A 15,529-nucleotide genomic window follows, 5' to 3' on the forward strand; every position below is an offset into this window, starting at 1 on the left:
AATAAACTGATAAAACACTCGTTAAGCTCCCAATTTGCCAACTGTGTTTAAACACTATGCTATTTTTTTTGCAAGCTGAGAGGATAACAAGACCACTGAGGAAAAAAGCGAGTTCAGTGGGGCCTAATTTTTTTTTCACGTAAAGCTTAGCAGACAATGTTCAACCTTGTGTGTTGAATAATTTCCTTTCTTTCAAAATTCTTTTTTCTTCGCTGTTCGCTATTGTACCCAGCTTGTACCCATGGTTTCACTGGTGGGTACCCCGCGGCGAAAGTGTCTGTCTGGGCTGCCATAATAATATTCCAATCACTCAGTGTGTGAAGTTCGATACAGATTATTGAAGTTTGATACAGACATTAATACCCAAAATCGCTACATGTTTTTTTCATTCAAAGCAGTACCGAGATTATTGATTGTAAGTGGCGTTAACATCGCCTTGTAACGTCGTTAGGAACTAACTCCAGCGCTGGCCACTGCGTATTCAGTCAAAAAAGTGATGAAATTTGTTTCTTGGTTTTCTCTTTCCTGACGCTTCGGTTTTTGCTATGTTTCTTCTAAGGTGATTTCGAGAGTACATTCATATACTTTTTGAAATGGGCAATGCGAAAAGTTCCTTTTTGTAGTCTGAAGAACGCCAGGCTTGCCCACCATCATTCACATTTCGTAACGTGGTCCAAACTATATCCATGACCGCTTTGAATGTGGATGGTAGTGCATGAGAACCACTGTTATGTGAGTGGGATAACAACAGCAGGAAAGGTATCCGGCTATAAAAACGCAGAGCAAAGCACTTTCCTCTTTATTCCTCGGTTTCTGAGAATAACAATGTGCCATGGTACTTCCTAAAGGAAATAAGATATGGACGTCAAAATACAACTACCTGCGATCCGGGAACAGATTAAAGTGACATCCTGTGCAGGTGCTTCACTTTTATACTACATAAAGGAAGCGGCTGGCTCATTTTCAGTTAAGCTAGCTGCCTCTTTGGAATTCAACAAAAAAGCTCCGAGGTGAGTTGCTTCATTTCAGTTCTGTATATTTTCTCAGCGAACCTGGAATAGACAAAGCGCCGTGACACGGTACCTTGGCATTGAATAAGCGACCCAAATAAAAAAAAAGCGGTTGAAATGAATTAGCTTTTCTGGCGACGGGGGTTAAGAAACTGCTTTTGTTATCAGCCGGCATTTTGCTGCAGCCTTCTGCAGCTTCGTGATAAAGTTGGAGAATATCTTGCGTTCAGCAATTTCCAAAAATTTCAATATCACGGCTCTTATTCACGCAAAGTGCGAGTTGAAGAAGTCATTGTCATTTGGACAGATATTTGCAAATAACCCGGCAGCATAAGCCCATTCTATTGTCAAAAACCATTGTGGTGGGAAGAAAATTTTATTTTTTGTAGTATTGCACGGCCGCACAGTATGAAATATGGCTGGTTCGGTTACCATGAGAAAATTGTTATAGCTGCCTGAAAGGCCACGGAGAAAGCAGAGAATTGTTCCAGTTATTTATTATTAAAAGAAAACATTACCTCAGCACAGAGATAATCTCGCTAAGATACGCTGAAGATATTGTTTTGTCAGACCTTTAGATGAAGTATTCAATATTTTTTTTTTGCTATATAGTTCCCTGTCTTGCACCTATGTTAGCTGGTATCTGCGTTAAAGCCATGAAATAAAGAAAGTGCACAAAAGCAATGCGTTTAAAATTTTGTTTAGAAAAAGATCTCTAAAATGTCGAATGCGGTTTACCAAAAAAAAGCATCTTTAAGTAATCGTATTTTCATGCTTCTTTCACTGTGTTCTGCATGAATTAACATCTTTAAGCCGCTTTAAGCAGTCATGAGCATTATTTTTTGCTCAGAAGTTCAACCTTAACTGATCTAATCTCTGTGAATCTAAACCCTAGAAACATTCACAGCTTTTATTTACCTTGAGAAACTTTCAATCAGGCGAATTTTCACTGTTGTACCCTCTTTCGACTCTGTGCAAAGTGTCCCTGATAAATAAAAATTCTTAGTAATCTCTCTAACTGCTGGTCCACCCATATTAGGTGGACTTTCATGTGAAATACACAGCACTGCATAATAAAGCGGCCCTATATGGCAGTTTTATGTACTGCATTAAATTCATAGATGTAAAACCTTTTTTGAAGCAAAGGATTCATTTACAGGCATGCGAAATAGTCGAAAAAGACACGCGGGAGCCAAGTAGAAAAAGTAGTTTTACATCGGGTAAAGAAGTTATTGTTCCCGACGAATACTATCTGTTAGCTTCCGTATAGAAGTTGAATGCCCAGTACGGTTCACGGCCTACAGCTTCTGGATGAGAAATGGAAAACATGAAATACGGGCCCATCCAAGAATAAGTATTTAAGCCAGTGTTTTGAGCCTGAAATCAGAAGTTTGATACAGCTGCCACCTACCATCGCTAAGCTTCGCAGCCTCTACCGATTCTACCGTAAAAGTCGCATTTTTTGTACAACTAACCGTACTGAAAGGTGATTCTGTTTCTTCAAAAAATATAAGTTGTTAGCTGTCTCCCTCTCCCGCTAAATGCATCTGCCTCTCAAAGCTTCACCTGATGTTTGTTCGAAGACACTGGAAAAGCATACAATGGTTTCCGGGGACACTTAGAAACCTTGTATTGATTTTTGTTACACAAAAACAATTTTTGATGAATCAAATGTTGTAATGACTTTTTTCAGCGACTGAAAAAGTTTTAGGACGTGCGTTCCCAATATTAAATGCCAAGTATGTGAAAAGAAAGGCCAAATTGTAAGAAAACTAACATTTTATAGCAAGCTGTAGGTCTCTAAGCCAGCGCGTTCCCTCGCAGGTGCACGTCGCCCTGTAACGGGCTGGTCTAATCCTGAAGCGGACTGATAAAGGAATTTACGAATCGAATCCGTGCTACCACAGCAACCACCTTCGCTAGCGGAAAAAGCGGTCATTTTGTAGCGACAGCTACATTACGGTAGCATTTCGAGTCTTCGGCGTGGTGGTGCTGTGGCGGTGGCGGCGCCGCCACTCTGTGGTTGCGCCGCCAGCTGTCACGTTCTTGGTCACGAAATGCGGAGCAACTGCTGGTGGGGTGACGCCGTGGCTGATCACGTGTTTCGTCACCTGGCTGGTCACGTGACCAGCCACGTGGTGCGGAGCAGCCATGTGGTGCGGTGCGGAGCTCCGGCGTGCGCCGGTGAAACCGAGCTGCCACAGCTGTGCACTTGCGCCATGTCAAGTGTGGGACGAAGATGAAGAAACAACACCCAACGAAACGGAGCGGCGAAAGACACTTTGCAATTCAACTCAGCAAGTTCCACTCAGCCAGCTGCAGCTATCGCGACACTCCAGGTTTAACCAGAGCTAAACTACCGCCAAGTTTTTTTGTCATGCCTCACTTGGGGATTAAACGCAACTAGACAGTTGTCTCAAAATCCTGCTAATGATTCCTTCTCGTTGTCATGCTATATAATGAGCGTGAGCATTGTGACACATGAATATATATTACCACACTTCATCTCGGTGACCGGCTTTTAAGGGAACGAAAAGTAAACTACAGTGAAACGAACGGCATTTTCGAGAAGCAATTTATCAAACCGAAGTGCAATATGCCCTTCCGTGTCTTCTACATCCTGATGGTCCTGTTGATATAAGACACATTTTCTTAGCGCAAAGCGATCACAAGAAAGAGTGCTCCAGGATGCAGCTGTACCAGAAATTGAGGATCATAAGTTTACAAAACGATGGACAGTTAAATACTTCAGTGGTGGGCAGCTGCCCATATTAAGCCCTGGATAACTGGAGACGGTTTCCAGAACACATTGTGGTGATGTGATTACTTTTACTTTTTTTTCTGTATCCTTCGCCAATGCTCGAGGTTTGAGGTTTCGCTGCACATTTATATGAGAAGAAATCTCCACAGCCGCATAGTCTGACTTACTGGTCAGTGTAGACTGAAAGGTCTGCACAGTGCGAGCAAAATCAGATGGCCGAGGCCGCGTTCTGGTCATAGAATAAACGTATCCTCTAACCGCTGCTTGTCGGAACCTTGAACCGCCAACAATAAATAAACGCTGGAATTGTGGTAGTATTACTATAGAATTTGAGAAAGAATTCCAGAGTAAAAATTGCAGCAGCAGCGCAAAACAAACACACATCTTGTTTATTTCGCTTCTTGCGCATATTCCTAGCATTTTTATCAGTTCTACTGTGCTCCAAACCACACTGCAGTCTACATTTTTGTTGTCAACATTGGTGCTACCGCAACATTAAAAAAATGCACTATAAAATGCTTCTCGCGCCATAAAATTACCCAATCTTCAGCATCAACATTCAAGAAAGCTGCCAGCGCGATAATGTTTTCTTTTTACTTATTACGCTATTTACGCTACAATTAGGACTTCTGCCACTTCGCATTTCAGCCATGCCCATTCAAAATGGCTTATCTGTCATGGTGGGGCAGGCTCTCAGTGTCTAGTTCGGAGCGTGAAGAAGCAGCTGAAGGCGACGTGATGTGGCTTACAGATTGTCGTGCAGATGTGTGCGTACACCATGCTCTTACAGACGGAGGCCGGAATATAGCAGACGCTGCACAGTAATCCACAAACAAGACCATTCGAAGGAGTCCCTGGAGACAATTTATTCGATCTATTGTCATCAAGTCGGAGCGAGGTGGAAATTGTTACTTTATTTTTTTTGTCACCAGCCTAATGAATGTTACCACGACGAGTTCAACAGCCTTCCACCTGCTGTGTGTTATCGCAAGTGGCTGGCATTGCAAGGTGACAACACTAGGCAATGACAAAAGGTGGACACCACTGGCCTCTAGAAGCACCTTACAATGTCATTGGCTGCTTTCCATAAAATTTATACACAGCTAAAATCGATCACGCGTAGCACTCTGCTTAACTACCATTACCGCTCAAAGCCTAATAGCCGCTCAGTCAACAGTATTGATTTTAAGAAAAATCTTGTTAGGGACAGCAGGCGGAAATGTAGGGTTTCAGTTCGACAAAAAAGAGCACACCCTATTCGTAAAGAAACACTACGAGCATCTTTCTCAAAACGACAGCGTAGTAGCATGAGGGCTACATGCTCGATGTAGTGGTTTCCACCAGCGAGCTGTCGTAAAGGGCTTATAGGCCAATTACAGTCTATAGGTAGCTGCCACTCAATCGTAGTGGCCGCTTTTTCGTAGCAAAAAGATTTTAATGTACAGGAATGATTACAGAAGCCAAAATCAGTGTCTTGTAAAGTGCTTGCTTCTTCATGTCCGAAACTAAAAGCCACGGAATACGTACGGCGCCGCCGACCAGAGGCCGAGGTTATCGAGTGCTTACCCTTCCGTCAGCGATCGAGTTTCCTTTAGGATTTCGCTGGTGGAACCAGAGTTGTGAACGTCAATTCTAAGTTTAAAAAAAAAACACACGTATGTGATAAAGAAAACATTGCACATTAATAATTTATTACAAATTCTGTATGCAAAGCATGCATTGGTTTTATAAAAAAAACATGCTGTCGGTATGTGCATAATAAACATAAAATGTTTAAACATTTCTAGAGCGCAGAACTTTATAGAGATTTTACTGACAGAAAACGCATAGTCCATCAAAGAATTTGATGCGGCTGTTCCTTTGTCAACACTATTCATTTATATTCTACTTCTCGCTCTTATTATTCGCCTTCTAATTGCCTACTCCTGATTTTTTGACCAGCCGGGGCATGATTTCTATGAACGCATTCACGTCTTTCCTGCTCACACGCCTCTAGTCGTTCCAAAGTTGGAGGTTCCGACAAAGGCCGCGTCTTTCTCGCTCATGATAGAGCGTGTGCCATTTTTCGTTGTCGCCGTTCCTTCTAACCCTGTCTGACGACGGCCACAAAACTAAACTTTTTCAGAAATGCGGCATAAAGCGCTGACGCAGTAAAACATTTGTTAAAAACAGACCGTGTGGTTCTTCAAACTGTGCATTCCAGATCACGACCTCTTTCGAAGCAAGAAAACAGACAATGACTAGCCTGGCGGGACTGGCCGTCTTCACGCTGCTTTGTGCAGTCGCTGCCGGTGACGACCACACCTTCGATTTTTACCAGGTAAGTCTTGCGAGAATAACGGTGAATTGTTAGTCATGTAACGATACCACGGAGTTTCTAAATCTCATCAGCACGCCACGTGCACTTGTATATTTTCTAGGTTGTAGTTAAACCAACGCGCCCGAAAGTACGTGCTTTGTATTTTATCTGAAACACACACGTGTATGAATCATACTAAATCGATGATCAGATTTACAATATTATTTAGCAGGTGGTGGTATGTTTTGTAATTTGTTAAAACGAGTAACTACTCATTTCAGTTAAGTATCGCTTGAGATATTGATATTGATAAAAATTGCAATGTTCCATGAGAAGGTGAAATTACCTTTTTCCATTTTTCATTATTTTAGAAAATTTTTCTTTTCGATTAAAGAAATTCATCAAATATTAAACGAACAAGTGACACAAAATCGCTAGATTTCCTGGAGAGCAGAGCGCTACAGAATAAAAATATGTACTGATTCCCCCCTTACAATGCCATCTGATGCTCGAATGTGACAGAGACAAAAATGGCGGATACTGTGAGGAGGAATTTATGATGCTCGCAATTTGCCTGCTTGCGTAAAGTGCGGGAGACAGTGGACTCCACGGTTCATGTCAGTGGAGTGAAGGCCGAAAGAGGATGTTGGGATATTTGGCATTCAGTTTGTGCATCTTGTCCGCATAGCCAAAGGCACTCTACCAAAATTTAGATCCAGGCAACTACTTCGATGACGGACATTCTATATAATCGTGATGTTACTCAATGCTTTGTCTTAAAACAGGCTATATTTTTGGCACTTACCGTTAACAGTGAACTTAAACGGTCGCATCTGCGACAAGCATGTCCAGTGAAGGTTGGGCTCAGGGGCTTGCTAAAGGAACCTTTATAGAGCAGATATCTCTCATACGCTTTAGTTTCCTATCCACAAGAGTCCATGAAGTGAGACGGTCAAGTGAAGTGACGACTTCGCGTCTGTTTTTTTTTGCATTGGATAAGAAATAAGAACCAGATGATCATATGGCTTAATGTTAGGATGGGACTTTCTCAGGAATAACAAAAAAATTAACTTTCCACTAATACTTGCCTGTGCTGTTTTAAACATTCTTAACTATAGGTGCACGCACATCAATCTTGGCTTGATTTTACTGACATTGTAAAGGGTCTTTGAGAGATAAAAAAGAAAATAAAGTTCTCTCTATTAAAGGTTATGCGGCGGATCACAAGTACCTGACACAGCAGCTGTTCGAGCCTTACTCATTTTCTGAATATTTCGCTTTTGGGGAAGGACAAATTTAATTAAATATTCTGAAAACAATACTCATGTTCAAGTTTCGAGCATATTTTTAAAAAATACATTATGTTTTGATCGAGTGGTTACTGCACAGTAGGTTTAGTTGCGCACAGTCCATTTATACTTAGAACACTAACGCTTTTGTGGAAATGGTCGAGGTGTTGTTTTTTTCACTGAAGTTTCTACATGCATTTGAGGCTATATGATTTGTTCGCAAGTAAGAACAAGTCAGGGAAAAAGCCCGTTTAAAAGTTCCACCAGAGACGAAAAACACTGATGTTGGCTCAGCTTCGATATACCAGGATACACTTAGCGAAAGCGCAGCGACACCTGGTTCGGAAGAGTTAATATATGAGAGCCGTCCATTTACTAGATGCCCCGTCGTGGCGGAGTGGTACCGTCTCTGCCTCGAACGCCAAAGGCCCTGGCTCGATTCCCAGCCTCGAGACATGCTTTTTTGTATTCAGTGAGTGCGCGGGAGGTTGACCACGTTGTTGGTCACCTGGTGCGGAGCAGCTTCCGGCGGTGCGGCGCCGTGGCTGGTCACGTGACCAGTCACGTGGTTGGTCACGTGGTGCGGTGTGACCACGGTGACAATGCCAGCACCGTCGGGATGCCAGCTAGGCCAAACCGCGAGCTCGTGGCCAGTGTAGCTTTCGCTACAAATGGGTAGTTCTTCAGATGCCTCCACTCGCTCCCGACATGCAAACTCTGCAACCGTTGCGTATCACGTAAGTTTCTTTTCATCTTTCCAGGAATCGCAGTACACACCTGTTCTCACGTACGAATGCTACCGGACTGGTGTCACACTTGAGCCCGAGAACGCGGTGAACTTCACTATTCTCTGGGACGGCACTGAAGCAGGCAACGACAAGGCAGTAGCCACGACGTGGTACGCACTAAACGGAACTATGGATCAGTACACCACGTGAGTCTGTTCTTGCTCTCAAGTTGGCTTTCACGTATTGCAGCTACCAGGGCCCTGATAGATCAAGCAAATCTTCACCGTTTTATAGTAACTCTTACGAGTAACAAAAAGGAAGAAATTATTCGTACATAGTAGCACAGGAACGAGCATGGAATTGAACGGTAGTGATTGTAGGGGAGACACTAAGCTCCGGGAGGTTTAAGTGATCCAACTGTAATATCGTCATCTCTTTTGTGCGAGTGCCGCATCGCTGCTATACCACTTCGGTGTGTCATATTTTCCAGAAATCGCATAGAGACGTACACTGAGATTAAGATATAGGCTGGCGGCAGTTCGCTTATAATAAGGCTAATTGGAGAGGAATAGGATAGATCTCCTGCTGTAGACATGGTTAGGCTACTGCTACTGCGGAGGATACATTAGGTGTGTCTTTATTTTTGAACATAATATACGAAGGCAACGTATGCTATTTCAATATCTAAATCAAATGAAAACTGTTCTTAGAGTGAATGATTAATTTTCGCATGGAAAGCCAGGCAATTTCTTATTGCACAATTATTACAGCTATAGCTTGAGTAATGCGTAATTACGTCATGGATGCCAGTACCAATGTGACACATGGCTAGAATGGGACCATTAGGGCTTGGCGGCCCAAACAGATGTGGTGCACACAAGCATTTCAACCTTAAACATAACTGCGCCTCTAAAAAGAGAGTACTTAAGCCCGAACGCATGATTCGACCTCTACTTTTGGTGGAGATACATGCTAAGGATAATTTTTGAAAGGAGTTAAGTGTTTCGGTATGCTTATCTGCGCTAGAGCATAAATTCTTTCCAGTCTCCACATATCTTTATTTGAGCTTTCGCAGATACAGGAAAGGCTGAGATTTCAATTTCGTCGTTACCATCAACATTAAAGTGACGATTGGCTTTTACTGTGCACACACAGCTATAGTTGCAGTATACCTTAGTGTGCGTAGTATGTGATGGTAGCAGTTAGACAGATAAAAATGGGTTTAATAGAAGGAGAATGACAGATAAATTTAGGGTGCATCATTTAAGAAAATTTAAGCTGCAAATCCACGTCATAAAGCGCCTCATATGCAAGATGTAATGTAACTTTCGGAGCACTAGCGTCATCAAGCTAGCCTTGATAGATTGAAAGTCCATATGGGCCTTTGAAAAACGCATAAAGGCAGCAGATATTCTCTTTTTGATTTGTTCATAGGTCCGCGCCAATTTCACGCTCTAGCAATGTATTTACAAGCCTCTATTCCATCGTTGTAGATACCGATAGTGACAATGTACCAGGAGAGCCACACTATTCGTAGGCAATACTGGGGTCACATTTTCAGTGAGTCGGGTATGCTGTCATGGCGACGCTCGCCAGGTGCTCTTGACGAGTGGTCAGCTGAGTGCAGTCAACTAATGAAAGACTGTCGTTCCATACTTGTTGGCTACAAACATGGTCGCAGCTTTACTCCGCATAATAGAAGTTTAGCGAGTTTTTCCATTCATCGTAACCCAGTCTCCCTAAGCAGCAGCAGAATTGTTGGCCAGATGCTAGATGCGTAAAGGTGGCCAAATATTTATCAATTGGTAAGAGAAAAATAACATAAACATGATTCTGGCCATGTTGCAATCATTTGATACTATGCGATGAAATATCAAGAAAGTTTACGCTAATAATGATGAAGACTACAGAGTAATTTTGAAAAAAAAAACAGTATATAGGCCCGCCACTCCTCAACGCGTCGCGTATTGCAGTGCTATTGTTTGAAGCTCTTTGAACGCAAGGAAACAAGCAAAAACTTTAAAACACTAGGTTTATTTCCATCAATCTTTTCTTGACTTATAGAGGTGCATTTGACTACGAGTACGACGAGGAAACGTCTTCAATTCAAATAAAATCTTCTGGTGAGTGAAACCAGCGAATTTTCCTAAACAGTTGTTACACCCTTTTTTTTTAAAAAAACTATAAGTGCCCAATGTCGTAACTTGCAGCTTACGAGTAAACTCCAGTTTAATGGTGGTACGACGTCAAACTAAAGGTATTGCATCACTTTTGACAAGCTGTGATTTTTTTATGGTGCTCACGGCGAGCTTAGTATAAAATGTCTGCGAAAGTGAAGTTATTATTGTGTACTTTAAATTAAGGATATAGCATAATTATACAGGGGCCGTGTGACCTATTTGGCAGAGAAAAAGAAGATGTCCTAATGGCCCTTCAAACATTACCAATGCACATATCGGTGCTTTGTTGTTCCGAGTGTCTTCCGTGTTTGTTTCACAGGAACATTTTAAACAATTTGTCCGCATTTTTACTTATTCTTGATTCATATCTTTACTTGCCGCGTGAGTCGTGCTAAGGGCATCACGCGTACATGTGGGCAGAAATGAAAAGTCTGATGTTCGTTTGAGCGGCACTTACTTTTATTTTTAGTGTTTAGTCCTTATCAGTAACGCCAAGGGCTTTCCGGACAGTTTAAGACCTCAGATAAGACGCAGAGTGCAAGTAGTAAGAGGATTGTTCAGGAGATATTCCTTTTTAACAAAAAGCAGGTAAAGCACCAGAGAAAGGAAATCAGTGATATATATATATATGTGGGCCGAGAAAGAATGAATTTAGAGCTTTATGATACTCTATACATATATCTTAAAGCGAAAAGTTTTCTGCTTTGTGTAAAGACTACAGGCTTTTAAAAGCAAGCTTCTACAGAGAATTTTAGTGATAGGCATTACGTTAGTCTAACATGTAAAGCAGCGAACCAGCTCGAAGTGCCCTGGAATCGCAGAACCGTTTAAAAGAAGAAAACAACGCCTTAATTCCAATACTACTGCTTACCAGGTGCTCGTGAACAATCGGAAAATATATACTTCGCAATCAAATTTACGAGCTAAAAAATTCAAAGGGGCATCAGATTGTTGGCAGTATTATGGAATTAGAGGCTTTCGATGCCTTTAGTGTTTACAGGAAGTGACATCACAATCGGTCGGGTGACATCACTTCGCACCAGCAAGGGGGAATTACGCGCTCTTGTGAAGTCGCTGCCCTCCAACCAAGAACTTTATGACCGACGATAAAAGGTCTTTTTAGACGACCCTTTTACTGTTCTATCAATATTAATGTGTGCTTCATAAGTCCGTAGACTGGACTTATGGATGGTCGTTCCTGGTCGCTTATTGAGTTGCCTTCCATCTCTTGTAACGTGCAGGAGAGAGAAAATAATGAATTCTACCGATGAAGCGACAGAAGAAGAGACAGCTGAGCACCTATTCTCCTTAATAACTATCTTTCTTTTTCAGATGTGGAGGAGCATTTCCTTGAACTCATTAAACCACTGAACGGTTTATGCTACTACCTCAAGTTAAGTAAGTTATGAAAGTAATTGTCCACCTTCGCCATGAGGGATTTTCACCATGAAAGTAGGTCTCGCGACAACCGATTGTGTTATAGAGCCGCCTGCTTCGGCGGCCAGCCACACCAGCAGTTATAGATATACGAGAGGAAATCTAACCTTTGCGTTTTTTTTTTTTTGGGGGGGGGGGGTTAGGCTATTACAAATCTTGACGGTTCAGTCAGCCATAAAGCTGTGGCATGAAAGCAGGTGGCCAAGGTTGTAGTTGTGATGATGGAATTCACTGTAAAACAAAATTATGCGAACGGCGTCGAACAAAGCACAGGGATTCAAATTTCTACGCTATGAATAAGAAAGCTCCTAAAATGCGTCACCAAAATAGGCACCTCTGTAAAAGTACAGACGAATGCGCTACAGTGCGGCTCAAGGGAACAACACTGAAACAGAAGGTTTCTTGTTAGTACGTGAAAAGCTAGGAGAACTGCAACTACAAATCGTAGGAATTGCAGCATGGCAGCTGTGGCCTAGTCGCTTCAGCATCCGCCTTGCATGTGGGAGGTGCTCGTTGCCGCTAGGCACCCGCCGTTGATACACGAAGGTCAAGCTTTCCCCTGCCTGGTGCCCGGCTGCTTTCGGGTGAAATGCTTGAAAAAAATGGCCCGTCGACCCCACTTTGAGTAGAAGAAAAAAAAAACCTTTCGCCATGGAGCCACAGATGTCCTTGCGCCATGAAAATACCACATCATCAATTGCAGGTATTCGTGTTACAGGCTGATAAATGATCTGGAAGGCCACATGGTGACACGAGTTCCAGCTAATAGCCCGCGGCATTATCGTGGTAATTTTGTGGTCCTAGGCAGACGTACGGTGAGCAGAATCTTCTAGTGTGGAACCTCTACAGAAAAAAAGGTGCCACGCAAACAGCTTTCATCTTCAAAAAGCTTAACTATCAGTAGAGGCGTAATTTTGCTGTTTTTTTCTTGTAGCGAATTTGGCGCAAGGAAACGAAACAAATTTGAGTGGGTTATGATTTAGGTTTGTTGAAATAACTATATGCCATTATAATTTTTAATCTCGCCGAGAGCCCTGAACTCTAGCGCGCTTCTAACGGCTCGTGGCTATTACTATGCTCTTATACTACAACAGCGCGGCTGTAAAAGGCATTTAATGCGTCGCAAAATTGAGCCTTGAATTCATGACAGGGTCCCTTAGTTCTTTCCTGCTTGTGCGTAGCTACGCACACCCGTCGCGCTATCTCAGCAATTTTCCCGCTCGACAACTCTGCCACCTTGGTGCGGCGAAATACCAGCCAAGACGTTCGCATTTTGAAGCAGGAGATTGGGAGAACAGCAGTGTGCGGGGCGATGTCGGTGACTGTTAAGAGCCCCAGGCGACATGTATTATTCCGGAGTTCTCCCTTGGTGAGTCCCTAACTGGCCCGCATCCACCTACGAACGATACCACCTTGGTAAACATCAGCCAATCTCAGCACTAGAAACATTCTAGAAAATAAAACACCAAGATGGATCTATTTTCGTGGCACCTCTCATTTCTGGGGATGTATTGAGTGAGTACAGGTACTTCTTACGTCCAAACATAAAGTTTACTAAAGCTGTATGCTGCGTCAGGGCGACTAACTTTCACAACAGTAAAGACGCAGCATATGCTGATAACGGTCTCTAAACATATAAACAAGCAAAATGAGGGACTTAAGGGAAACTTCCAAAGCATGCGGTGGAAAGTTTCTCATCATCCCCAACCAGACTACGCCCACTGCGGGCCAAACGCCTCTCCCATATCTCTCCACTTACCTTGCTCATGCGTCAGCTGTGCCCACTTCACCCCCGAAACTTGATATTCTGAACCGCCCACCTATTTTTTGCCGCCCCCTGATAAGCTCCCCTTTTAATGGAATCATGTTCTTTACCCATGACGATCTTCAGTTATCCTGCCCTAGAGTTACATTCACTGCTATTCCCCCTTTCATCTTCTTGGTTACGACTAGGATGTCAATAATACGAGTTTTTATCTGGCCCAGTCTGCTCTTTTCCAAACTGTGTTTGAACTTTGTGATTTACAGCCATTACGAGCCAGAACAACCGCGTCGTTTACAAGCTGTACGACGTCGACTCTGCCTGCGGAAATGCTGCCGCTACGCTGCGCCTTGTTGACCCGCAGAGAAAGAAAAGATTTATTTTTTCTAGGGATGTTCCTGAGCCAGTCTACCCCTGCAGGAAGGTTCAGTTCTGTGCACCGTAATGCATTTGAATGGCGCCAGCATCAGAAGGGCCCCTCTTGCATGTGGCATGAAAATAAAATGATGCCTCAATAAGCATGTTATTGTTGCTTTTTGGGAACTTAGAAGAATATAAACAGAATAGCCTTGGCGTCGAACAGAAAACAAAACGAGTGTTGAAACGAGAAACCATACCGCTGGATAGGCTAATGTTAATTGTATCTTTGTGTAGGGCAATTGGCGTTCGGTTTTGTCTGCACTGTTACTCTTTACTGGAAATAACAGAAGATAATTTTGTTGATAATGCAGAGTAAGATTTGCTTAAAACCGCGTACTACCATGCAAAAGGAAATGACAAGCAGGCACTTCCGTGACTAAATTAAATATAAATTTTCAATGATTGCATAGGAAGTACAGTGCAGACGAATAATGGGAGGTAGTCATGTAGATAATGTCTCTGATGCGGGTTCAACACACCAAACACACGCAACAAAATCAAGACTATCGTGTTAGAATGACTCGTTATGAGTTCTTTAGATGGGAGAATACCGCAGAGTGTGCATTGTAGGTGTGATGTCATACGAACCAGCGGCGAAAATATCTGGCACAAGCGGTAATGCCCGAAAACTTTGGGGACATTTAAGAAGCGCAAAAATATTTCATTGTCATTCTGTGTGCTCTAAGAACGGCTCCGATTGCGTATCACACCGTAGTACCCAATGACTGCGTGAAACTTTCCATTTCGCGATTTTTATGGCCGTTCGCTGCATTTGTGTTTCTTGGAGATGATACTCGCATTTTATAAACTGCAACTTTCTGCTAATTTGGGAAACAGTTGTTTGTTACATCTGCTGAAATCTATCTAAGACAATCTCGCAATTTTCCACCTGGCCAAAGATCCTCTTGCCTGCTTGTTCAAGTCAAAATTAGCACATTATAGTGCTTGTCCACATTACTGATTCTCGACTGAACGTTCTCATAGAAACTTCGTGCCACATTGCCACCATGGCTGCAGGGAGTTGTACATCACTGCACTTATTTGACGTTGAAAATCTTATCCATATTGAATCATTGCAATGGTGACCACAATTTTCGCCACTTAATGCGCAGCGTAAAGGAGCAGTTTGCCGGACTGGTACGTGACCTGCCGAGAACGGTGGCCGACTTTGCCAAGTAGGCCACTAGTATGGAGCGCTCTCTTCGGGAACCGCACTACGGTTGTCAGGCTACTCTAGCAGCTGCTCATTACTGCTCAAATATGTCACCGAGAAATGTTTGACGTACGCGGGGGAACTTAGGTGCGCAAGACGCTACTGGGACGAGCAAGGCAGCAGGTAGCTCTAGAAGGGAATACGAGAAACCAACCAGCCCCTAGAAGGCTCAAGGCTTGCCAAGTGTCATGTAATGCAGTTTAGCCGTGTTACGGCGCTACTAGAGGAGTTAATGGTGCGGCAATATAGTACATCTAACTGAGAATAAAAAAAAAACTGGTGGCAAAAAGTTGACATCTGTGTGTGATGTTTTTTTTCTTTTTTATCTGTCAGATCACCAAGCCGAGAATGTTTATTTTTTCAATGTGATGTCTCCTACTATTGTAGTATTTTGCGTTGCAAGTACTACACCAGAGAATGACCTACATTT

General features: G+C 42.8%; 1 protein-coding gene across 1 annotated transcript; it reads left to right on the top strand.

Annotated features, from left to right (window-relative positions):
* Positions 1 to 990: 990 nt before the first annotated feature.
* LOC144104986 (uncharacterized) lies at positions 991 to 13,950 on the top strand. The gene is made up of 6 exons (XM_077638206.1): positions 991 to 1,010; positions 5,975 to 6,091; positions 8,121 to 8,293; positions 10,152 to 10,210; positions 11,600 to 11,665; positions 13,733 to 13,950. The coding sequence occupies exons 2-6, from the start codon at positions 6,008 to 6,010 to the stop codon at positions 13,909 to 13,911; spliced, it is 561 nt and encodes a 186-aa protein (XP_077494332.1). The 5' UTR covers positions 991 to 1,010; positions 5,975 to 6,007; the 3' UTR covers positions 13,912 to 13,950.
* The last annotated feature ends 1,579 nt before the right edge of the window (positions 13,951 to 15,529 follow it).

This window comes from Amblyomma americanum, chromosome 9 (assembly GCF_052857255.1).
Source record: "Amblyomma americanum isolate KBUSLIRL-KWMA chromosome 9, ASM5285725v1, whole genome shotgun sequence".
Classification (NCBI taxonomy): domain Eukaryota; kingdom Metazoa; phylum Arthropoda; class Arachnida; order Ixodida; family Ixodidae; genus Amblyomma; species Amblyomma americanum.